Genomic DNA, 24,428 nt, shown 5'->3' with positions numbered 1-24,428 from the left:
GCTGCTTTTCCACCCTCCTTTACAGCAGTCACATTTCAGGCAGGAGGAAACCAGGAAAGCAGCAGCAGTGGTTGTGCTGGCCTTTCTCCCCCTGTGGCAAATGAAGGTCTATTTTGGGAACACTCCTTCCTTGCAGCCCAAGCCTCTTGCTGCCCTAATCTTACTGGCCCAGGTGACATAATACAGTAAGTATTGTAACTAAAATCACTAAGTCTGTCTCCTGCAGAGCTTCACTCCTCATCTCTTTAACTCCTCCTGGTCCACCCTTCACATGCCACATCTGCACATTTCCGTTCATCCTGACCTTCCCTCCCTCCCTTGTCTGATAGTCCTTCCCACACAGAGCACCACATCCTTCCTGCCCCGGCCTCACCACAAAGCTGGGTTTGTTCACTGAAGCAGATCAGAATGAAACATAAGCATGACCCTTTGAATGAAAAGGATTAGGAGAAGTTAAGGAGTGAGCTGCCCATTTGAATATGTACAAACACAAAGGGAGGAAGGTAGAGCCACCTCAGGTTGCCCTGGAGGTCTCTCTATTGGGTCTTGCTGGGCTCAGCCCTGCACTTTAGCCCACAGCCTCTGGGATTCTTCCATGACCAAAAAAACCCAACCTGGCACTGACTCTCTACAAACAACTAAGAAAAAAAGAAAAAAAAAAAAAAAAAAAAAAAGGGGAATGGGATGGTAATTGGACTCTGCCTGCCCAGGGCACCAGGGGATGAAAAAGAGAATACATCCAGGAAAAGCAGGATGCATTCCCTCAAGGTAGCAGATATTTGCATGAGCATACCTCATGATAGAGAAAGTCTGCATCCCAAAGGCTGTATGATCTAAATAGCAATATTGTAAATGTATTGGATGAGGGAAGGAAACACTATCTCATTGCCCTGTATTATGCATGAGAAACAGCAGTGCAGAGGGATGGGATAACTTACTCGTATCACGGGAAAATCACAGCAGAGCCAAGTCCCAAATCCCAATTCAGGGACTTAACCACAGGCTATTCTGTACTTTCTATTTTCTGTTAACAAAGAAAACAGTATTTTCCTGGATTTCAATCCCCAGTGATACTGCTGGATTTGCTGCCCAGTCGTGAAATATTCCAGGAGTGGGAAGAGCAGATGAAGCTCTAGTGAGTCATGAGCAGACACTGCCCCATTGTGCAACCTGGGCTGTGAGGGTCATGTTCAGCCCTCCAACTGACCTCTGCTAGCAAGGCCAGACCCAAAATACCTTGTGCCTTTTTATAAAATTCCAGTTTTGGTTCCATTGTGGGGGTTTTTCCCCCATTTTTTTTTTTTACTTATTTCTCAGGGCTGTTAAGCCAAGCTTAACAAGAAAAATTGGCCATCACCTCTGCACAGCCTTGCAGGAGCACAGTTAACGACAAACCAGGCGGGGCCCCACGCTGCACAGGAACCCAGGGCTTCCAAAGAATCAGGAGAGGGGAGCAGTGTTCAAACATCCATAATTGTCTAGCAGAGCTGACTCCACAAACACACACGCTTTTGATTGCAATCTGGTGACCGTGAACACAGACCGGGGTTTCGCTCACCCGCCGCCCCCTCACTTTCTGACTCCAGGCATGGGGTGGTGAGGCAGGGCAGCCTCCCCCAGTGCACAGGCATGATGAAAGCTGGAAAAGGCAGCGGGGAAATTTCCTTAACTCCCCTGGAGATATCCTTCCCCCTGTGCCTTTTATTTTCTGTCTGCCTGTTTGTTTGTGTAACTGCTGTCAGCCCATGGAGGGACACCAGGCAAATCCTGTCAGGAGTCCTTCTTCCCATGGCTCTGCTGCAAGGTGGTTTCCAGCAGCCCCCAAACCTCAGCTCTGTGAAAGCAGCACAAGCCAGTCACACGAGGAAGCTCTGGATACTTTTTCTTTTCTAAAATGCATTTTCACCATGGTTACTTTGAGAAAATGAAGCAGCTAACTCCTAAAGGTAGAGATGCCCAGGAAGCAGGAGGGTGCTGTGGGGAAAAGGGGCAGGTGGCCATCCCCTCTGAGCTGGCACAGCCACACTCACAGCCCTCCCACTGAAATCCCTGCAGAAGGCTAAGAATGAGGGTTTTGAAGGCAAATGGAGAGCACAGCTGATAAGGCTGAGGAAGGGGCTGCCACATGGCCCCCCATTAGCTCAACCCAAGCCCAGCCCTCCTAAGCCATACCCCATACCACAAGGCACGGGCTCTCCCTCCCACGAGCTGCTGGCTCCTGAGCTAAACCCAACTCTTCCTCCCTTGGGAAAGGGCCCCACCTATGGGTGAAGGACCACGGAGGAGCTCTTGGCCCCATCATCACACCTGGCTCCACTGGAGCTCAGACAGGGGTTGTAGGGAAGAACCAGGCTGGCTGATGATGGGCTAAAGGGGAACAAGGGCAGCTTTGCAGTGATGGTGCCATCTTCCACTGGGTACACAGCAGAAAACCAGGGGAGCCAAACCTGAAAACTGGTGGCCTAGATGTAGGAGCAGGTTAGAAGTTGGCAGGAAGGAAGATCTGGGGAAGAGCTTAGTGTAGACCTGTCTTGTTGTATGAATGCAGCACAGACAGAAAACTACTCAGGACCTGCATCCTCGTGACTTCTGGTAAGTTCACAACCCAGCATCAAACTCCAGGACCCTGACCACAGGTACAGTGTGCTGATGCCCAGAAATGTGTTCTAGGACATGGGGATCAAGCTCAAAAAGCTTGGGAAGCAGACTGTTCCATGAGATGTTTCAGGACTGCTTCATGAGGAGGTGAAGGATGCTGTAGAACCACCTGTGCCTCTCTGTCAACCATAGAGTCTGAAGAGAAAATTTAGGTGTAGTTGTCTCCCCTGTAGATGTCCAAGATTAGATGAACTCCACCCAAAGTGCACTGAGACATTTCTTAGGTTCAAGAATAGGTTAAACAAGTAACCAGAACTAGAAAACTCTGGTGCTGGGAATAAAGGACAGAAGTGCCCTAGACCTGACTTCTGAACCAACAAGTTGTTGAAGGATAATATCCATGATCCTCTATCACAGAATTTACAGATAAACTTTGGGGCCGTGGCTTCCAAATTAAGATAGCCACCATGCAGAGTAAGTGATAAGAAAAAACCTTTAGATTCTGTTTTATTTTTTCAGAGAAGGCCACAGCTGAGGGTGTCTGCACCTTCCCCAGTCCATCAGCTCCTTGACAAACAGCCCATTTCCTCTTCTGTCCCCATTCCTCCCAGGGCACCACAGAGCTCAGCCAGCAGTGACAGACCATGTTGCAGATCACAGATGACTTGCTTGCTGGCAAGCAGACTCCACCTCCCTTTCTCCCAAGTGCCTTGACACAAAGGACAAAGCAATGCCTCTACAAGCGTCACCAGTCCTCGATGCTTGGCTGATCAGCATCATCCCAGGCAGAGAAACATCATAGTTTTTGCTGGAAGGGAGCAGGAGCAGCTCCCAGGAGCAGAATGCCCTGCTTTGTCCTGAAATGGAGCACAACCCTTTCACCCTTTGCCATGCTCCCACCCGCCTTCCCAGCTCCCAACCTTCAGTTCTTTCAACACCCACAGTTTTTCCACTCTGCCATGAAGCCATGAGAAATTCCCTGCCAGAGGACTTTGTTCAAATGGGGTTAAAAAAAAGTAAAAATGCAATTCCCTACTCCAGGCAAACAAGCTCCTTCTTTTCCCTGTGAGGAAGAAGGATAATAGCAAAGCCAGGGGAAAAAAAATAAAACACAACAAACTATCCCCAAAACCTGCTGTAATCAAAAGAATAATTGCTCCAGAAGATTTAAGCTTACAGCCAAGTCAGTAAAATGAAGAAACGCCTCCGTGTCCATAGAAAGCAAACAATTCTTGGGTCATGCAGCAGAGATTCTCTACAGCCTTGTTTGAAGGAAGGAATAAAACAGCCAAATGTAATTAATCATAGTCCCAGAAGAAAGGATGAAATCTCTGCAATTAACTACCTAGACTCATCTTTCCACTTATGAAAACTAATCCAGCTGCCTGCTTTCACCTTTCACCCACAGGGCTGCCACAGAAGTCTGTTGCAAATGCCAAATAGCTCTCTTTAGGGGTGCACTCACCTGCAGCAAGTGGTCCCACAACAGTTTTGCAGAAAGTGAACAGGGAGGGAGAACCTCTACAGAGTGCAAACAGAACTCCATTCTTAGTCACCTTTTGTGGATGAACTGTTAGGGAGTTTGCACTCTCCAAGAACATGTGCAGCCCTCAGCTGAACTACAGGAGTTATTTTCAAGCTAGGTGTTTTTTATCCACAATCCTCACCCAACTGATCAATTACCAGAAAACATCAATTAAGAAAAAAGAAAAAAAGCATACAAAAAATTAAAACACTTTTCAAATAGTTAAGATTCTGACTGCTCGTGTTAATAAATTGGCTTATACTTCATCCTCAGATAGTGAAATTTGCCTGACAAGCAAAGTTTTGGAAAACATGGGAGAAAAATGTAGTACTTTAAAGAGAAGAGGAAGGGCTGGAGCTGGTGGTAACAGCTTAACAGTATAGGTCAGGATCTAACATCCAAAAAATCCTATGCAAATCAGAACAAGACATTCAACTTCCCCAGGGCTCCCTTAATAAATAAGTGTTGACAAATATTATTCTAACAATGAAAACAATTACAGACCAGTTCTTTAGGTCAAATCAATGGAAAATACCATACAGAAGAATAACACCAAAATGACATCAGCTGAGGAACTGAGACTGATTTCTACTCCCTGTCTTGTATACAAAGCACTGCTAACATATGAATAATGCTGTCAACAACACATGGGGAATGCTGGCCAGCTTTGTGGTGAAGGAAAGCAAAGAACAGAGTGGACAAAAATCTCCAGTTTTGCTGTTCCATGACACAGCAGAAATGCTTCTTTTCAATGGAAGGTGATTGGGTCATTCTTCTGAAGGGAAAAAAAAAATTAAAAAATGGAAGTGATTACGCAGCTCCAAGTACAGCTGGAGCCTTCTGTACAAAGATCAGGGAGGGAGGATTAGCAGGCAGGTTGTGGGATGCAGCAGCAAGGCCAGGGAGCCTGGGGCATGTCCATAACGCAATTCCCACTCCTTTCCCGGCAGGTCGGCGCGGCAGACACAGCCACAGGGGATGGAGATGCTCTCCATGGCACAGAGCTGCTGTCAGCTGAATTCCTGCTCTCCACCCACATCAGCCAGAACACCAAAGCCCGGTGCATTGTTCCTCTGATCTTCGCACTGCAATCCGGCAGAGGAGCTAAGCACCGCGGGGTTTGGCTGTAGCAAACGCTGCTACTGAGCACCCGGAGCAGCTTTTCTCAGCCTGAAGCTGCTGTTTATCAAATCGTATCAGACATCAGGGTGCTCAGGAGGGCGCTGCCAGCACGGTAGAGCTCGTCCCTTGATAACAAATTCCTATCGTCCTTCCAGAGGGATGCACAGGTGCTCACGGAGGAGGGCAGACAGGCTGCTCTGCCCAGCCCTGCCCTGGGGCTGCAGCAGCGGGCAGGAACAGCGGGCTGCAGCTGCCCTCCGCAGGAGGCAAGGGAAACAGCCCCTTGCACGGGAAAACAAGAGAAACAGCCCCTTGCATGGGAAAGACAAGGGAAACAGCCCCTTGCATGGGAAAGACAAGGGAAACAGCCCCTTGCATGGGAAAGACAAGGGAAACAGCCCCTTGCATGGGAAAGACAAGAGAAACAGCCCCTTGCATGGGAGAGACAAGGGAAACAGCCCCTTGCATGGGAGAGACAAGGGAAACAGCCCCTTGCATGGGAGAGACAAGGGAAACAGCCCCTTGCATGGGAAAGACAAGGGAAACAGCCCCTTGCATGGGAAAGACAAGGGAAACAGCCCCTTGCATGGGAAAGACAAGGGAAACAGCCCCTTGCATGGGAAAGACAAGGGAAACAGCCCCTTGCATGGGAAAGACAAGGGAAACAGCCCCTTGCATGGGAAAGACAAGGGAAACAGCCCCTTGCATGGGAGAGACAAGGGAAACAGCCCCTTGCATGGGAAAGCCGAGAGCTGGGTCCTTTTTCCCCTGCAGCTGCTTTACTTTCCCATAATTATGGACAAGGTTCACTTTACTCTGCCCCGTGCTGAAGACAAAGTTTAAGGTCCGGAAGTTTTCAAAGTGAGCAAGGAGCCTGGAAGCCAAGCCCTAACGTCCAAAAGCTAGGCTGCCTTCAAGTCAATGTCCCTGAGTAATTAAATGAAACAGGAGATTCCTCCCACTGCTGGGAGGTTTTCTGTACACCTGTGACTGATGCACACGCTGGAAAGTGAAACCCCATATTTTTTTTGCTAGATAACAGTGCTGCTTCTGTGTTGATGTTTACACAGGGGCATATAACCAAAGCTAAGAACTGAGGTAACCTTTAATTTCAGTTAAGACATAAAGGTCTACAATCACTGTATTTGATTAAAAATAAAACCAGCACTTAACCAGCAATATCTATAAACACTTTTAAATACTGATGAGTTACTATTCTGTATGTTTCCAATTTTATGTAACCAAGTAATAGCTACAAAATGAGTCCTGGTGAGTTTTGTGTCACTTGGCCAACACTGCCAAGGTACAGCAGCCAACAGGTTTTAGGGCTGCTCCCTAAGGTTATAAGGTTAAAGTGTTCTACTCAATCTATGAAAGGATTTCACACAAAATTCAACCACTGGAGCACCTGAATGCATGTGGATGCACAACAGGTTCAGAGAGCAACACATGACACCCCACATCATAATCCACTGAGCCCCATGCAAAACACCCAGGAGATGTATGACCATACACAGTCCACAGAGCTTATGGCACTAAGATAATGATGAGAGTGATTTTTGCCCTCTATCCTACACTGTAGAGTTATTTTAACCTGAGTCTGCAGTAGCAAGTATCCATAATAAAGAGAAGTAGAGCAAAACACAAGCCTGAAAGTTCTCAAGGGAATTTTTTTTCCCCAACCAGAGCAATGCTGGGGAATCCTCCAAGGAGATTACAGCCATATGCACTTCACTGCCTGCAAAATTCTCTGACACACCATACCTTAGAGCATTTCTTCCCTACTGCAGAATGTCAGAGAAGGTGGCAACCTGCTATGATGTGCCAGGCTGTGCAAAGTCAACATGGAATTGTCAGGTGTGTGCTTCATCTTGCTGTGACAGGGTTAGACCTCCTCACTCTCCTCCCCCACTGTCCCAAGCTTGCCTTCCCCTTTCCCATAGTCTTGCCCTAAATCAAGTCTGAGCATCCCCCAAAGACACCATTTTCTCCACCAGTTTCACAGTGCCCCTGATTTCCGTTTCTTAGTTGCACAATATCATCTCTTAAAAGCTGCTTTTCAGCACACTCAGCTCCAAAAACGAGACAATCAGGAGAAAGACAGAACCCACTTCTCAATCCAGCTTGTTTTTAAATTTTAGTAGGCAGAAGGTGAGATTTGCAACAAGATCTCCTTGAAAACAGTGGCAGTATTCTTTGCAACAGCGTGGAAAGCAAAATGTTGAGTTCTGGTACGGTCCTCTGCTGCCACCAGGAGTAAGATAGCATCAAAAGCTGTAGGGCAGCAAAATATTCCTCAGCAGCTCCCTCAATGATTGCAACAAATCAAAACCAAACAAGTGGGCCACTTACCCGAATTTGGTGGACAAAACACCTCCCAGGACAGAGCCAAAAATGATGCCCACTCCAAAGCAAAAGCCCAGTTTCCCCAAAGCACCAGCGCGTTGAGAAGAAGTAGTCACATCTGTAATAACCTTCTGAGCACCTGCAGGGGGGAAAAAATATCCCTTAGAAGAACCTTGCCACAGGGTTTGAGCAGACATGCCAGCAGCTCCCATGGTTTTATTGCTAGCCATTTAGAGCCTTTTGGTTTTGGGTTTTATTTATTTATTTTTGTTTGGTTTTGTTTTGGGTTTTTTTTGTTTGTTTAGTTTTTTTGGTGTGTTTTTAAGGGTTTTTTTGAGGGTGTTTTTTTTTCTTGTTGTTGTTTTTTTGTTGGTTTTTTTTTTCCAGTTAAAACTTTTCTGGTCTGGTTTCTGGTTAGAGGCAATTTCCCCAGCTTTTAATTCTCATACTTTGCATGGAAGAGAGCCTCCAAATAAGCACTGTCACTCTCCTCTGGGAGCCCCACAGTCCATCAGTTTTGAACACAACAGCCCACCAGTCATGAGAGACAGGACCATCCAAACCACTCAAATAAACCACTTCACAAGTGACAGGAAGCATTATCAACTTGACTCCTCTTGCATGAGTTACATGGACTTCTAGTAGCTGGAGTTTATGTCTTTTACATGAAAAATATAGGAAACATCAGCCAAAACAGAACAGCTTGGTGGGTAATGGAAGGTATTTGTGTAATAATGTTTACTTTTTACCAGGATGCTCATTTTACCAGGAGAAAGGGAAAAGCTTTGGTGTAAAATATCCTGGTTGCAAGAAGAGAGCTGAAAAGTCTGGGATAACACTGCTGCCAGCAAGTAACTTGCACCCATGTCTGGATGACCAAGGCCAAACAATTTCCTCAAGATTATACAGGAAGATGAGCCTGGAACTCAGACTAATAAGCACTGCTTTCCACTGCTGCTTCATGTTCCCACCAGTTCATCCCTGAGGATCATTACATGTTCCTCTTGCCTTCCTTCATGCTGTTGAACCTGTTGACTTCCACTAAAACAAGCAAGAAGAGGCAGGGGGGAAATCAGGCAGCAAAAACATTTTGGAAAGCTGCTCATCCCTGACTGACCTTACCTGGCATCCCATGCATGAACATTCCTGGCAGCCTGGAGAGGAGGAGGATGGGAATGCTGGTGGAGAGGGTCATAAGCAGGAAGAAGATGCTTCCAGATACACAGGAGAGAATTAAGGCTGCTCGGGCACCAAACTGGTCTGCAAACCTGGTATAGAAATGGCAAAAGGTTGTCAGCCTTCTATTTAGGAGACAGACAGACAGACAGGACTTCTCAATAGTAAATCAGTTTTGCTCCTATTTAAGAGGAAAAAACAACACCACAACTAAACATACTAATAAACAACCACAAACCCCCCAAGCCTCAAAGCACAAACAGGCAAAACCCCCACTCATATCAGGTTTTGACCCAGCTCCAACTCTTTGCTGTAATTCAACTCCAAAAAGCTTAAAAAGCTGGAGTTGGACAAAGTCTGAGAGTACCACAGAAAGGGTTCTGAGCAACAGGGGCTAAGATGACCATAAAGCAGGATTTTGATAATTTCTCATTGCAATTCCTCCTTCCTTCACTTTAGTGAAGCTGTGTATTACAGTTAGCAGATAAACACTACCTTGCATGGCAATTAGTTGTTCTTACACTAAGAGGAACAACCCCCTAAAAAATGCCAGGGTTGGTCTACAAACAGAGCCAGGCTTTAGTAATTAAAAGATTTTGTGTTGAGGGAGAGGTACAGGTCAAAACTTCACTGTTTACATGTAAGCCAGGGCAGTTTACATTTGCTGTTTGTAGCCTTAAGACCACAAATCATTACACTGTTGGTGTGGGGATTTTTTTGTTTTGTTACTTAAAAGTAAAGAGCGCTTTGTCTTTTCATGTCTCTTTAGGAGCATCAAGCAAGAACACAAAAAACTGAGCTAAGAAACACATTCTCTCTCATCCCTTTTCTTCCTATTTTCTATTTAATCTATCCCAATGCTGACATTAAAGCAGTCTTATGTCTAGAAAAATCCTTTTTATCTCAAACCTACATTGCAAAATTTGGCTTCAATCTGGCAAAGGACACCTTCAGTCCTAGACAGATTCTAGTTTGCCATTTTCCTTCCCTTCAGCAGTTATTCTGGATATTAGTTAATGACGTGCATGGAGGAGATACAGATTTCAGATGGCACTAGATCCAGGACAGAAATACTCCAGGTTTGTGTATTAATAGGAAAAGCATTGAGAGTGGGCCCTTTGTACCACCTCCATTCTTAGAAATGCATTTTCTGCCAAGCAGTAATGTAGAATCAAAAGTTGCTGATATTTATTTGAAAAATGCATCCAAGGGCTGAGATCAGATCTTCAAAGTGCCACACTCCATGTACCAGAGAATGCTGTAGAGCTCCCAGTCTACATCAGCCACAAAAGTAAATTCCCTGCAGGTAAACTGAAGCACACACCAGCTCCCCATACATTTATTAATTTGTTGATTAGTAGCAGGATCAAGAAGAGAAGTTAGATTTTCTCAGTCTCATTTTAGTTTTCTGTCACTGAATTACACATATCTTTCAAGGCTTTTTTTCCTCTGGTCTTTAGGTATGTATTCTTGAACCACTCAAAATTTTTAGGGCTATTTACATTTCATTAGGAAGAGGAAAGCCTGTTCTTTGGGGTAAGGAGGCAGAAAGCCCAAGCCTTTTCCACTCTTTTTTTATTTTGATAGCAGAGTTTATAGGTATTTTCAAAAGATTCTTAGAATTTCTTAAAGGTCCATGAAAGTCTAAATTTGTATTCAACATGGATGCAGATTCAGCTGATGAAATGACACAACCTCCAATTATTGTAATTAACAGCTCGACTTACCATCAATAAATACCCTCTTTTTTTTTTTTTTTTTTTTTTTTTTTTTTTTTTTTTTTTTTTTTGTCTCCCAGTCACAAGGCATTTCTAAGGTTACATATGACTATAAAACATTTGCAGGATTAAGCTGTTAGGACTTGGGCTCTGAGGACTCTGGTGGTTTAAGCCCATTCCCAGGATATTGTTACACTTAAATTTGTGTCATTAAAATGTAGCTAAGTTAATATAAAGGCTGCTTCTATGCTGCAGTTTTTCTAATAATAGCATTTATTTTTCCCTTGCTCATTATGAAATCCTCAAACATTTCAACAGGACCACAAACCAGAACTAAATTATTTTTATGAAAGTGTAAAAATGCCTGGCCTTTTTCAGCTATGTAAAGGGTTATGAGAATCATTCTCACTTACCTTCCAAAAATGTAACCTCCCACAAGCTGGAGGACACCAAAGATGGTCTGGAGATAGCCAAACCCCACTGAATCCAAACCTAGGCTCTTTGCCAAGTACTAAAAATGAAACCAAAACAAATCAGAAACACCAAAACCAACAAATAAATAGAAAAGAAGCACTCTGTATTTATGAATAAACATCTTAATATCTGTGCGGAGAGAATCATTGCTCCAAACAACCACTTCCTTCAGTTCCCCACCCCTATAGAGGAAATCTTCCTTGGCCAGACACTGGCAGCTTAATAAAAACCAAATGTCTCTGTCTCACACCCTGAAGAATGGGGAGATGTGATCAAAACCATCAGTTTTGCACCAGGTGACAAGTTTGTATCACCATTTACCTTTGCAGTTCAACACAGCTGAACATATTCAGCAACTGCTAAGGGAGTAAGGGAAATTTTAAATGCTTTCCTGCACCTGGAACAGCCCAGTCACCCTCTGGGAGATGACTATGGAAAAGTCTTGGAGGTGTTGTTTAATCAAGTCAGAATCAATGCAAGTATAACATGGGGAAATATTGCCTTTACTGAATGGTACACCCACAGCCTGAGCTTGCAAAAACCACAGATGCACACCCTGAAGGACCAATGGGCAGATATTTCTGATTCATAATTTTGCTGTGTCATGTATTTGTTTAGCCTGGAGCTGCAGGGAGACCTTATCTCTCTCTACAATTGCCTGAAAGGGATTGGTAGCCAGGTGGGGTCAGTCTCTCCTCACAAGTAACTAGCAATAGGATAAGAAGAAATTACCTCAAGTTGTGCCAGGGATGGTTTAGGTTGGGTATTGTGAGGCATTTCTGCACTGATTGTCAAGCACTGGAACAGATTGCCCAGGAAAGTGGTGAAATCACCACCACTGAAGGTATCTTAAAAATCTGTAGATATGGCACTCAGGGATGTGGTTTGGTGGTAGACTTGGCAGTGTTAGGTTCCTGATGGGATTCAATGACCTTAAGGGTCTTTTTCAACCAAAAGTTTTCCCATTTCTATAAAATCAGACAGAAAAGTCACGAATCCCACTGAGCTGGTTAATTATACACTTAGAAAAACCCACCTTTGATCTGAAACCTCTGCTACCTGATAGCTGCTGGATGTGCCACTCTCATACTCCATGTGAGAAGACACACTCAGTTCTTCTGACTCACCCAGAGCCCTCAGGCCAGGAAAGGGCTCAAGGTGCCACTGCAGCCCAAGTAATAAAGCAGCTTTTATGGCCCGGGTGTACCCTGGACAGAGACACAGCCTGCCTGTTTGCTAAGAATCCCGAGTATTCCTTTCAGTTTCAAGAATACCTTTCCTTTTCCCTGGAAAACTACAGAGCATTGAAGGAAATGTGCTGTGAAGCAAGAGAACCCATACTCACGGGCAGGACTCCCATCTGCATGAAGAGAAGGGTCAGGTCAAGGGCTGCAATCACGTAGGCAACACGGATCACTTGGCGCTTTTTGGCCTCTCCCAGGGTCTCATTCCTCGTTCCTGAGGCCTCTTTCTCACCTCCAGAGCTGGTTTTTGCACTCATAGTGCTCACAGAGCGTCTCGTTGCCGGACGGGCTGGACAATGACACGAAGGCAGCACTTGCTAGCTGCGAATGTGAAGCGTAGATAAGGCACACAAACTGTGCGCACAGTTCAAAGCTTACAGTGCAAAAGGTGCCGAGCCAGCATGCCACGGGTTTAATGTTTCTTTCCTTCTCTTCTCCTCTTCCCTTTGCTTACTTGCTAGGCAGGATCAAAGGTAACCACGCATCAAACCACGGATCTGGTTCTTCTGCCTTGTCCCAGGTGGGCTCACTGCCCCAAGTGCCATCACAGCCAAGATCAGCTGGAGTGTCCCAGAAAAGTGAAAGTGAACAGTGTCCCAAACAAAAGCACGTGATAAGATCTTCAGCTCTTTTAACTGTTTCACTTCCTTCACCTTTATTGCCCCTAGTGGCTCAGGAGAGATGATTGTTTTGATTCTTCATGAAACGCACTTTGCTTTTATTTTTGGAGGTTGCAAGTGAAGCTTAGAGCAGAACAGCTATTTCCAATTCCAGTAGGTTTATACAGATCTTGGAACAAGCAGAGGCTTTGCACGTAGTTAAAGCCCCTCTCATCACCTTTACCTGAGCCATCTTCCCTCCTTTCCAAGTGCTGCAAATTTATAGTAACTCTGAGCTAGCAAATGTTCACATGTGACTCCACTCAAACTACACAGACAAGGTCAAAAACATTAAAAAAAAAAAAAAGTTTTACTTCCACACAAATCATGTAGCTGACTGCCAACTGGGAAATGAAATAAATAAGATTCATTTGGCCTTTGGGGGTTTTGTTGTTTGCTTGCTTGTTTACTTAGGGTTTTATTTGTCTGCTTGCTTATTTGCTTGGGGCTTTATTTGTTTGTTTTCTAACTCGTTGAAGCCTGGGAGTCTGGTTGAGGATTATCTTTATTTTGAAGAGAAAAAGAAGGCATAGATTCCAATGCTATGACTTTGTAGAATTATAGAACTTTTGGAAGGAACAGAACTGGAGATGTCATCCACCCTGCTGCTTGAACACATTGGTTCAGCTGTGGCTTTTTTTAGGCAAGCTTTGAAAATCTCAGAGAAAAGAGATTTGCCTCTTCTCTAGGTATCTGAGAAAGAAGTTTTTCCTCCTGTCCAATCTGAATTTCCTGTGCTGCAGCTTGATCATGTCATCCAGTCTCTCTAATTCAGTAACACCTCAGCTTAGAAACAGTCTTGACTCACCATGAAGGCTGACACAGACACATCAACACAGAGACACACACAAGTGTCTGCTGGCTTGAATTTGGAATGGTTGTCAGAGCTCTAGGATCCCAACCAAGCCTAGGGAGAGTGGCCTGTAAGATCTCTGGGCACACCTTTTTGTTCAACATGTCACTACTGAGCTCAGGGATTTGGTGAAGGCTGCCAAGCTCTACCTCCTGGCAAAGGAGGGGGAAGTCCAAAGGTTAAATCTCTCACCAGGGTTGGGTACCATATAAATGGAGATTGCACAGCTACACGAACTTAGACCATGAGTGAAAAAAACACCTTTAAAAATTACTTTCCTACAGCAATACTGGCACTCAAGCAGATCCAACTCACAGGACCCCAGAATTTGTACTCTTTACTAAGGAAGGATGATGACCCAGCACGTATCCCAACTTAGCAAAGGATCAGTGCTCAACATTTGGTTCATCTCAGAGCTAAACAATGGATTTGCCTGTACTTTGAATGTCTTCAGCACAGTACCAGCATCATCGCTCTCTGGCTTGTGCTGGATAGGCACAATGTACAAATTACCATTGAATAGAAGAGTAAAATTAATGTCAGAATTCTGTTTATGGAGGTTTTGAGGCAACCAAAAAAGTGACTCATACAAATGCAATGTACAACAGTGCTTACAGGAAACCTTGCTGCCTTGGATTTGAAAAGAATCAATAATTTGACTGGTGAGTTTGTCTCAGCAGCAACTGAAAACAGATCCCAGCAAGGTTACCAGGGCAGCAAAGACTTCCAGTTGCAGCCACTCTCTACCAGATAGGAGTCTTGTCCTGCCAGGGCATGGAGCACAGACAGCTAGCCAGATACATGCTCTCCCTTGTATTTGGCTTTTTTTTACTGCCATTAACAAGGGAAGTGGAGTAAAAAACCACAGAGTTTAATTTCCAGCCTCTGGGGCTAAAGGCACAGTTTTAAAAAGCAGGAAGCTAAACTTGCTGCCTGGTGTGAAGAAGAGGCTGTGATCATCAGTTCCTGTAGAACCCTGGATGCTTTAGCACCCAAGACTGCTCCTTAGCATCCCAGATCAGTCTCTGCAAGTAAGAAAGTGCCCAGGGCCCAACTTGGTGGTCCTTTTCTAGCAGTACTGCCCTTGGGCAGGACCATTTCTCCCTCCATCCCAGCACTTTGACCTGCACAGGACAAAGTCAAGAAGGTGGCAGGTTTAAGCCATCGTTACAAGCCAGTGGTCAGGTCATGTCCATGCTGCCCTGCCCCCAAGGATGTGGGGATGAGCTGTATTCTCCAAACCTGGCCAAGATGTTGGCAGCCTCAAACCACCTCAGTATCCTCTTGCAAGGTCTTCTGCACAGGAACTTGGACTTTCCTGACTTTCAGTGCCTGATTTTTAGGATATTGCCCCACGAATCAATCAGCCTAAGGGCTGATTGTGGCAGCAGGAAAGCCGATGGAAACACAGCCAGCATGATTGACACAAGACAAACTCTCCTCCTCCCCTGAGTGAGAAGTCTGACTGAAAACGTCTGCAGGAGCCTAAGCATGGTAGAGATTAACCCTGTTCCCAGCCATGCTCCACTGAGCACCAGTTTGCAGCCATGCAGCTCGGGGCCAGCTCATCTATACCTGTAGTGATTAAGGCACCACTAATGACAGATGGCATAGGCTGGCACTGCACTTTTATCTAAAGGCTCCTTCTGGCTCAATTATAGACTGCACCACGGGTAGCACTTGGTCACTGATAAACCATCTTTGAAAAACAAAATTAGTTTTAAATATGGGGAGGAACAGGTTATGAAGAGGAAATGAGTTTTCTTAGGTAGGATAAATAAACTTTGAATAGACATAAATTTCAGGGAGACTACCATGAAAACGAGCAAGGAGATAAATATCTTGTGGTAAAATTGCAGATTAGTCCATTAGCTATGCACTCAGCCTTGACACTTGTTCTCAGCAATTTTGGAGTATTTATAGTTGCCTTCCTGGTGTATCTTTCCTGAGGCCTATTTATCTGGTGATGTCTGAAAAAAATAGAGCAGGAAACCTGAGAACATCTTTTTAAAAAATCATAAAGGCTTACTGTTTATGTTACTTCGGCAGATTTTTTTTTCTTAAATTGCTGGATTGGGAAGCAAGGCTAGCACATGCATAGGGAAGGGAAATCCACCCACATCAATACCAGAAGTTGAAAATGTTGGTTGGAAAACAATAAACTGGGGGAAAATAAATCTCAAATCCTTCTCTGAATTAAAGAGGAAGTTTTATATGATCTGGAGGAACATGAGGTACCCTGGTTGGGAGCCTGCAGGGAATCAAAACAAGTTTTCAGCCCCAAAGGAGCCTTGAAGAGAGATGAAAATGTAGATGTACTGCCCAGCAATGAAGGGCACCTCTCAAGCCTCAATCCCCTATGAATTTGAACTGCCCAGTGTCTTCTGCTACACGAAAAAAAAAAAAAAATCAGAGATGGGATGAAGGAAATCCTGCTCCAACTCAGATCAGCCACAAATCCTTGCCCTTGTGGGTGTGTATCCATACCCATGGCAAGCATGACAGCTGCCTGGGAATGCCAGGGAAGGAATCACTGCCTCTTGCTGTCAGCAAAACTTTCCTTTCTCCTTACAAAGAGAAACAGCATTTCTTTGTGCTGTGTCCTGGGGGTGCCAGGAGGGACATGAGGTGTGAGGTGAATCATTATGAACATACCTCATCTCCCTGCCCAAGAAGCAGCAGAGAGAACCCTTCCTCTCTTTGGAAGAGCATTGAGTGGCCACCAACCAAAACCAGTGAGGCATGCAGACATTCAGACATGGGGGGACATAACAACCCTTCACAGAGACACAGTCCTCAGGGAGCCATTGTCCTGGGCATGTTTCTTAAACTCTGTAATATGAGAAAGGAAGTGGAAGAATTATCTCAAAGCGATTCCTCAGTAGTGGGAATGCTGAATGGCTGTAATGAGGGAAACTGCTCAACACCAGCCATGGTTGGTGGGAGCCATCAAATCTGCAGGATCTGGCCTGATCCCTCTCTTTCCCCAACCCCAAGACTAAAGGAACAGACCTCATTTGTGTTCTGGTGAAAGATTTATACAGTTAAGCAAATAAGAGCATAGATGGCCTGGTATTGCCAAAATTATATCCCAAGTTTGCTGACTGATTTATTCCTTTGTCTAATTGTGTCCATGAAAAAAGCAGCTCACTAATGAATGGAAAAAAGATTCCATACGGCCAGAGGAAAAAAAAAAAAAAAAAAAAAAAAAAAAAGGCAGCCATGTTTAGTTTACAAAATAGCTCAGTCTTCAGGGATTTTTCATAAAAACTGCAGAGACAGTCCAAATCGACAATGAAATCAGATTCCTGGTAGCTGCTGAACTCTTTTGGCTTTTCCTATGTGTGTATTAAATTGCAAAAAAGCAATTATTTATAATTTGTTTTTATAAAAATGCTGGTGCACTTATTATTCCTGGCAAATTATTTTGTGAAATGGAAAAGGCTATTGTTCATTCTCTTGGTAAAGTCTTTTGTTACTTAGCATATTAAACTGCAAATCACATTTTATCTGAAAGGTCTCTTCCAACCCAAAGCATTCTACAATTCTATGAAATATGGCTGGTTATTATTAACTTTTTAATAGTAAACCCCCAAAGCTCCAACTAATACTGAAGCCTCATTTGGTGCCCTGTAAACACAAAAAGAGGTTGAGACTCAGATGAGGGAAAAGCATTAAATCCTCCTTGTCTTGCTGATGGGACTCTAACAGACAGAGGGGTTTAATGACTTCCCTGAAAATGGAGGAAGTCTGTGGAAGAGGCTGGAGTCACATTCAATCATCCTTTGAATGCCAGTTGCCCTGTTTAACCACAGGGCAGTTTCTTCTCTCTAATATTCTGGAAAAATTAAAATAAAATAGAACATTTCTGAATACTGGAATTTGACAACAAAACATGAAGATGAGACAGAGACTGTGTCAATTGTAAAAGAGTTTTGGAAAAATCCTGTGGCCTGGATTCAGGAGAGTTACACCAAAAATAACATGACCAAATAGGAAGAAAAACTCAGTTCATTGTAGCCATCCAGTCTCCTGGGCTCCAGCAGGACTTCACCAGGGCAGGAGCCTCCTGTGCCTGCTCACACTGAGTGGCACCTTGTGTGGGATGATTTCAACTCAGCCTAAGGACTCAGCTCTGGATCATCTCTCAGGTGTGGCCATAGCTGTGGCCCTCCTTACCCAGAATCTCTCCTGAGCAAACAGAAACCCCTCCAGGTTCAATGAGCTGTTGCCACGCAGTGCAGAAGGATTGCAGAAGGATTGCTGGGCTGCTTCTCCTTCAGGCAGAGACACCAAAAACCAGCAAATGCTTCCAGTCTGTTATGCCAGAACATTGAAGAATCAGCAAGGAAAAGATGATCCTTAGTGAAAGCCCAGATCTGCTGTGTGACCTCTGCTGGGCAAATGGTCTCCCCTAGACTTGACATTCTTCTTCCACAAGCCACTCTTGTTTTCAGCAAGCCTGACCTGTCCATCTCTGTAGGAAAATGTGATTGAAAGACTGGTTATTCCATCAGCTGCTGAACAGGGTCCAGGCAAAGCTCCACACACTAATAAGCCGTGGTGACAGCCCAGAATCAATGGATGCTTCTGCTGCCTCTGTGGCTGTGTCTTCAGCTTCCTGGCATGTTGGCATGCCCAGTCTCCAGACAACTCACTGCTGGATAATGGATGGAGCCCTGGGCTCCAAGATACACACAGTGCATTGGGAGTCCAAGGTTCATAGCCAAAGAGTATTCTAGAAGTGACAAATCCGGATACATGCACAAATGGAGCCTCCTACTTCGCCTGCAATGTGCAATATTTCATTCAGCTGGTATGGCACAGCCACCTTCTGGAATCGCAGCAATGTCTGGAATGCAAAAGCTGTTTATCATTTAAACAACATTTAGGCCATTATAATTTATATGAGAATTGTGACTGATTGGGGCTGTATGGCGCTTCTTGTTGTGGTTTGCTGTAGGAATGCTGCAGATTTCCTCTGCACACATAACATTCTGCACACAATGGGAGTCCCAGACATTTTCAACTAGTCTCAAGCCTTCTGCCTTTACCAAAACATTTTCCTGTGTCAGAATCAAACAATTGCCTGATTTATAAATTTCAGGCATTCAGGAGACCACCAGCAACACAATGTAACAAGAATCTCTCTGTCATTCAGCCTCCAACAAAGCTGTACACAGCACAAACAAAACACGGTGTGTATCCAGTGTTCCTGCTAGTGCACGTTTCTGTTTAGAGCAAGTAGAAAAGGGCAAGGCATATGTCTGTAAAACCTTGCACATCCCAGGGACAGCTTCCCTACACAAAAGGGTGTCTATGCCACATGCTGAGACAAATCCATACTAGTTCAGGATCAGGAGAGACTTTTCCTCTCCCAGTCTTGCACAGAATCAACGTGCCATGAGTGGAAAGAGAACAGCTTTCCACTGTTCGTGGCTTCATCCCCTACATGAGTGGGGATTAAACCTATGTTGCAGATATTTGCTGTCTGTGGCTGGAAAAGACAAAGATATCCAGAGTCATGCAGGCTGGATTTATCAGCAGCTCAAAAATATTTAAATGTGCAAACATGGTTTCACAGCCTCTGATCTATCTGGGCTTACAATGCCTCATCCAAGGTTCTTATCCTTCTCCCTCTAAGTAAAACACCTCATTTCAGATGAAGGCTTGAATGGTCTTGTAAAGTCAGAGTAAATCCTGGAGTTCACACTGTTGCAAGTTGGAGCAGAGCATGTACCCCTGAGTATCAGTCAGCTCACCCAGGAAAACCAACGTTTTTAAAGATCTGGAAGACACAAACCCTTGAAGGTATCCTCCCTGCTAGCTAGGCCTGCACCCCCTACATCAGCAATAAAGGCTGTAGCCACAGCTACTCGGGGAGAACCATTACAGTCTTGATTTTAGTTAGAAATACAAGAACAATGACAGTTCTACAAATGCTGGATTTTTTGTTCAAACCACCAGAAGGCTTTGGAGATGCTTCACTGTTTCCTCCTGGCCTGCCCATACAAGCTCTGCTTGAATTTACCTGAGACAAAAGGAAATCAAACCACCTTCGCTCGAAGTGGGAATTCCTCATGGACTCCTTAGCACTGAGGTTATAGGGGGAAACCACTAAGGCTCTTGAGTGGGATATGAGGAATCCTCACCCCAAATGGTGGTTTGGGGAAAATTTTCAAGCAAAACCAATGCTGAACACTGAATACCACTCTAGCATGGACAGATAGATGAGAGTGGAAAAGTTTAGATGACATATCCCTGGGCTCAACCTACTGTATCACATAATTAAGTTCCACTTCAAATATATCTGAAATTTTGCTGTAAGAAGCCAGAACCAGCATGGTACCATTCGATTCTCTTCTGTCCAGTTTCAACCTCTATAGGCATGGCCTTCCCTCAGAGCAAACGATGAGGATGTGTTTCTAACATGTTGGAGGTATGTCTGACACAGGAAGACACCAAACCTGCTCAATTGTTCTCTCTTAAAAGCTCATTTCTTACAATAATTCTTCAGAATTGTTTTGGAACAACACCAGGACCTGTGAATTAAATTTATCTCTCTTTGTAAAGAATCAGAGCAAACTTTGCACACTGTTAGGATCCAGCCCTGCCATCAGGACATGAGTGGCACATGCAAATTTTCCCAAGACAAATACCTAACAGCTATTTCTTTAAATAAAAAAAATTCAAAATACTTTTAAAAGCTTGTCCCTGAGATGATCATAGGCTCACAATGCAGAAATCAAGTAAGTTCTACCAATTTTTACACTAGCTCTGTAAAACTGCCCCAGGGAGGGTGCTGGGAAGCAATTCCCCAACTTCCAAACTTGACTGGGTCCTGAAGGCTCCTGTTAAAACCACCACCAATCTACTCAGCAGGTCTGTCCAGCCTCTCTCCTCACTACTGTCAAAACAAAACAGTAAGGATTTATTCCTTTTATTTATTGCCCAGTACAGCCAGGGGAGTAGTGGGTTATATTGCTTCTAAGCCTCATCAATCAAATTGCCAAATTCAGCCATCTCTGCGCAGGTGAAGCAACAACCACCACAAATCCCACTGGAGGTGCCCTCAGAAGCTGCAGGACTGCCAGGGCAGGTCAGAGACAAATCTTCCTTAATGGCTATGGAGCATGAAAAGGAAGGACTAGATTAAATTTGCAGCCTGGTGGTTAAAAAAATAATAATTAAAAAAAAAAATAAAGCTGTTCTTCCATCTGCAAAGCAAGTGCATTTGATCTAGAAAGCAATGAGATTCTGTAAACATAACACCTCCAGATGTATTTCCTTCCTTCCAGAGCAAACTCACAACCATTTAGCCACTGTCAGTTTAAATGATTTCACCTGGTTTCTATTTTCTCTTTGAATACCAACGATGACCAGCTGACTCATTTTTACTTTGAGAAGTACAGGATCTGGATTACTTGGCTTTAGACTGAAACCATGACCCCAATTCACTGGGAATTTTGCCTCTGATTTCCATGCTGCCAGGATTTAACTTTCAGGTCTTTCATCCAGCTCCTCTGCTGGGAGGAATGTTTTCCTCTGTTAGGAAAGCATTTGCTTCAGACCCATTTGGTCATGACTACATTTGAGACTGTGTCTCATGGTTCACACTAGAAGAATTTGTACCATGTCATTTTGAAATGTCTTCATGTGCACACTCACTGAGGGCCAGTGAGATTATCTGCTACAGCATCAGGGTGTGTCTTTAATTGCACCTTCATGGATTTAAAGTCTAATTGAGAATCAGGTACAAATTCATCTCTTGGTGCCTGATTCTCCTGTCCTAAGTCCAAAAGTCATCCTACTTTAAACTGAGAGCTGGGCACCTGGAGCTCGTTGCCCTACACATTTGTTTTAGCAACAGCTCCTGAAGGAAGTTTCAGAGCAGCTGCTAAGGGGAAATTTAAAAGGCTACAGCATAACCTGATGACTTTTTAACCTGGTCACAGCACAGGAAAAAACTTGACTTTCTCCTGGCCTCCACCATCTACCAAGGGACATTACAATCACATGTAATCAGAGTATTTAGTAACATTTCCAACCATGACCTCAGGAAACAGGTCCTTCCAGCCCCTGTCCAAAACTCAAGAACTGGCTCATTAGGAAATAGCTGTGTCAGTGGGTGTAATGCAAACCATTAGAAAGCCTTTAGGACAGTGCTACCTGTGGCCGTCCACCTCTTCTGCTCTGTTAGGGGACATGGCAAAGGTTTTCTCTTTGGATCTGCAGGATGCTGAAAGCTAGTGGGATTTGTGCTGAGTGCTGTTGTGGATGGCAGAAACAAATCCCTTGATGCTGCCCCATATATAACACAGGCTGAGCTCCCAGCAATGAGTTCCAGCACTAATTGTTCTGAATTGTATAAATGTGCTCGTGGTGTGCTGCTGGATCCAGGTACAATTAACTCCTCACTCTGCAGGAACACATACCTGATTGTGGGCATGGCAGCCCTATGATGGTTAAGCTGCTGTCAAATGAATGTGATGGACTCCCCCAAGGGAGTTCTTTGAACCACTCCCTCTGCAGGTTCACCACTGGCTGGGTGATGTTTGGTCCACATTCAATGCCTGCAGCAAAATGAATGCTATGATTCTAGCAGAGAGATTATAAAGTGATTGCTTTCCAAGATTAAGAAAGAAATAAAATTTTAGTGCTGTGTCTTCAGAAAGTTACTACCCTAAAAGCAAATTTAAAGCCGTAGGCGAGAAGATAAATTAATCAAAGAATACAAACAAGAAGCTGGGGGGTGAGGAGGGAGAAAGATTATCTCATCACGCTGCGTCATTGCAGGATATCTCAGCACCCCACTGCAGGGAATGGAGGAAGAAAGCCCTGAGGGAGAAGCAGATAAGAAGAGGGAATCCAGCTTGGAGTGAAAGAGAAGGAACAGCCAGATCCCACAGCACTGTATTACTTTGCCAAGCACTCATGAAGAGGTAAATGTAAAATGTAAATGTAAAAAAACAAAACTCCTGGGGCTCCTTGAGACATGCCAGGCCTCCATGAAGCCAGAAAAGTGTCTCAAGGTCTGCATCCTCTACAACTGTATCTGCTTCTCTTGGACTGCCGGGGTGAGAGATGCCATTGAGCTAAGTCACTATTGAGCTAAGGCACTATCTGTCATATTCGAGAGGTGGCAAAGACAGAACGAGGGCTAATGGTTTTAAACTAAAAGATTTAGAATAGATATTAGGAAGAAATTCTTCACTGTGAGGGTGGTGAGACACTGGTACAGTTTGCCCAGAGAAGCTGGGGATGCCCCATCCCTAGAAATGTTCAAGGCCAGGCTGGATGGGGCTCTGAGCAACCTATTCTAGTGGAAGGTGTCCCTGCCCATGGCAGGTACCCTTTAATGGGCAACCTTTACTTATCCTATAGATAACATTTAGCAACCTTTAATATAATCTTTACGAGAGCTTTAATAAGATACCCTTTAATGTCCCTTGCAATGCTAGCTAGCCATCCTATAATTCAATGACAGCCAAGTTACACCTCAATCCTAATTCTTTACAAAAAAAAAAAAAAAAAAAAAAAAAAAAAAAAAAAAAAAAAAAAAAAAAAAAAGGCACTGACAAGTCTGGGGATCTCGGCTGTGGGGCAGACAGGGGGAAGGTGGGGCGAGCGCTCCGGGCCAGCCGACATTAGACATTAGAGGGCACCATTGCCCCGCGCATCGCCGCATCCCCGGCTCCGGGCGCGGCCGGACAGACGGACACACAGACCTGCGGAACGGGCAAGGACGAGGCGGGGGCACAGCCCGAGCACAAACGCGCCTCGCCCCGCTCCGTTTTCCCCCAGCGCCGCACGGACTGGGGCGAGTAACACTTGGGTTGGTTTACTCTCCCTTCACGCTGTTTTTAGGGTCTTCATCGTCAGGGCTCTCTGGACAGCCTCCACTTCCCGAGCATGCACTGCTTTCACAGTCAGATTTCAAGAGTTTTCTAGTGCTTTGGGGAGTTTTTTCATACTCTTTAGGTTTTGTTCCTTCTCGGCAAGGGATCCATGTGAAGATGCCTGTGATGCACTGACCGCTGCTCTCGAGCTTGTTTTGGGACCAGGCACCGCCCTCTGCAGCAGCCCAGGCCATGAAGGGTCCCCTTCAGGACTCGTGCTCGACTACCAGCAGTAAAAACACTGTTTACTTAAGAAATATGAAACCAAAAATAAAGCCTGTGTAATGGCCCCCTTCACCACTACCTCCCCCTACATAAAGTAGGAATAACCTATGGAAAGCTACTCCAAAAATAATATTACCGTGGATGAAGATGAAAGGCGAGGGGAATGTCCAAACAAGCAAAACGCAAACCTCTCGTTTAATGGGAAGAGTGGCAGTGAACAGGACCTGTGAGCATAGAGCATGAGTTTGACAGCAATTACACCAACAGAAAAGCAGGGAATACAAATAAATGGAGCATTTAACTACTGCTCAAATATAACTACACAGACAGCAAGCAAAAAAAAAAAAAAAAAAAAAAGAGCCACCCTCAACAGGTACATGCTGCGAGCTCAAAATGCTCCTGCTATTCCCAGCCTGCTTTCCCAGTTATCAGCACAGCATCCTGCAAATGAGCCAGGCTCCCAGTCAGGATGAAGGGCCAGATGGTGAGTGGAGTTCATCTAGTAAAACGACATGATGGCAAGAGCAAAAGAGGAGTGTGAAGAGAGAATGGAATGGCCCCTGGTGCACTGGCAGGTCCATCAATAGAT

The 24,428-nt window shown here is 44.6% G+C and overlaps 1 protein-coding gene across 2 annotated transcripts in view; it reads right to left on the bottom strand.

Annotated features, from left to right (window-relative positions):
* Nucleotides 1-12,651, bottom strand: part of SLC67A1 (solute carrier family 67 member 1) — a 60,077-nt gene extending 47,426 nt beyond the window's left edge. For both annotated transcript variants that reach the window (XR_014590443.1, XM_083864291.1), the window contains exons 1-4: nt 12,305-12,651; nt 10,899-10,996; nt 8,714-8,859; nt 7,598-7,730 (exon numbers count right to left, since the gene is read on the bottom strand). Coding sequence is in view for 1 of the 2 variants with exons in the window: in XM_083864291.1 (XP_083720417.1) it covers nt 7,598-7,730; nt 8,714-8,859; nt 10,899-10,996; nt 12,305-12,460 (533 nt within the window). In the remaining variant the exon portion in view is untranslated. The remainder of the gene's footprint in view (nt 1-7,597; nt 7,731-8,713; nt 8,860-10,898; nt 10,997-12,304) is intronic.
* Nucleotides 12,652-24,428: the final 11,777 nt, after the last annotated feature.

The sequence above is a fragment of the Zosterops lateralis genome, assembly GCF_965231275.1.
Source record: "Zosterops lateralis genome assembly, chromosome: 6".
NCBI classification, from domain to species: domain Eukaryota; kingdom Metazoa; phylum Chordata; class Aves; order Passeriformes; family Zosteropidae; genus Zosterops; species Zosterops lateralis.
This window is presented reverse-complemented; position numbering and strand designations above follow the sequence as displayed.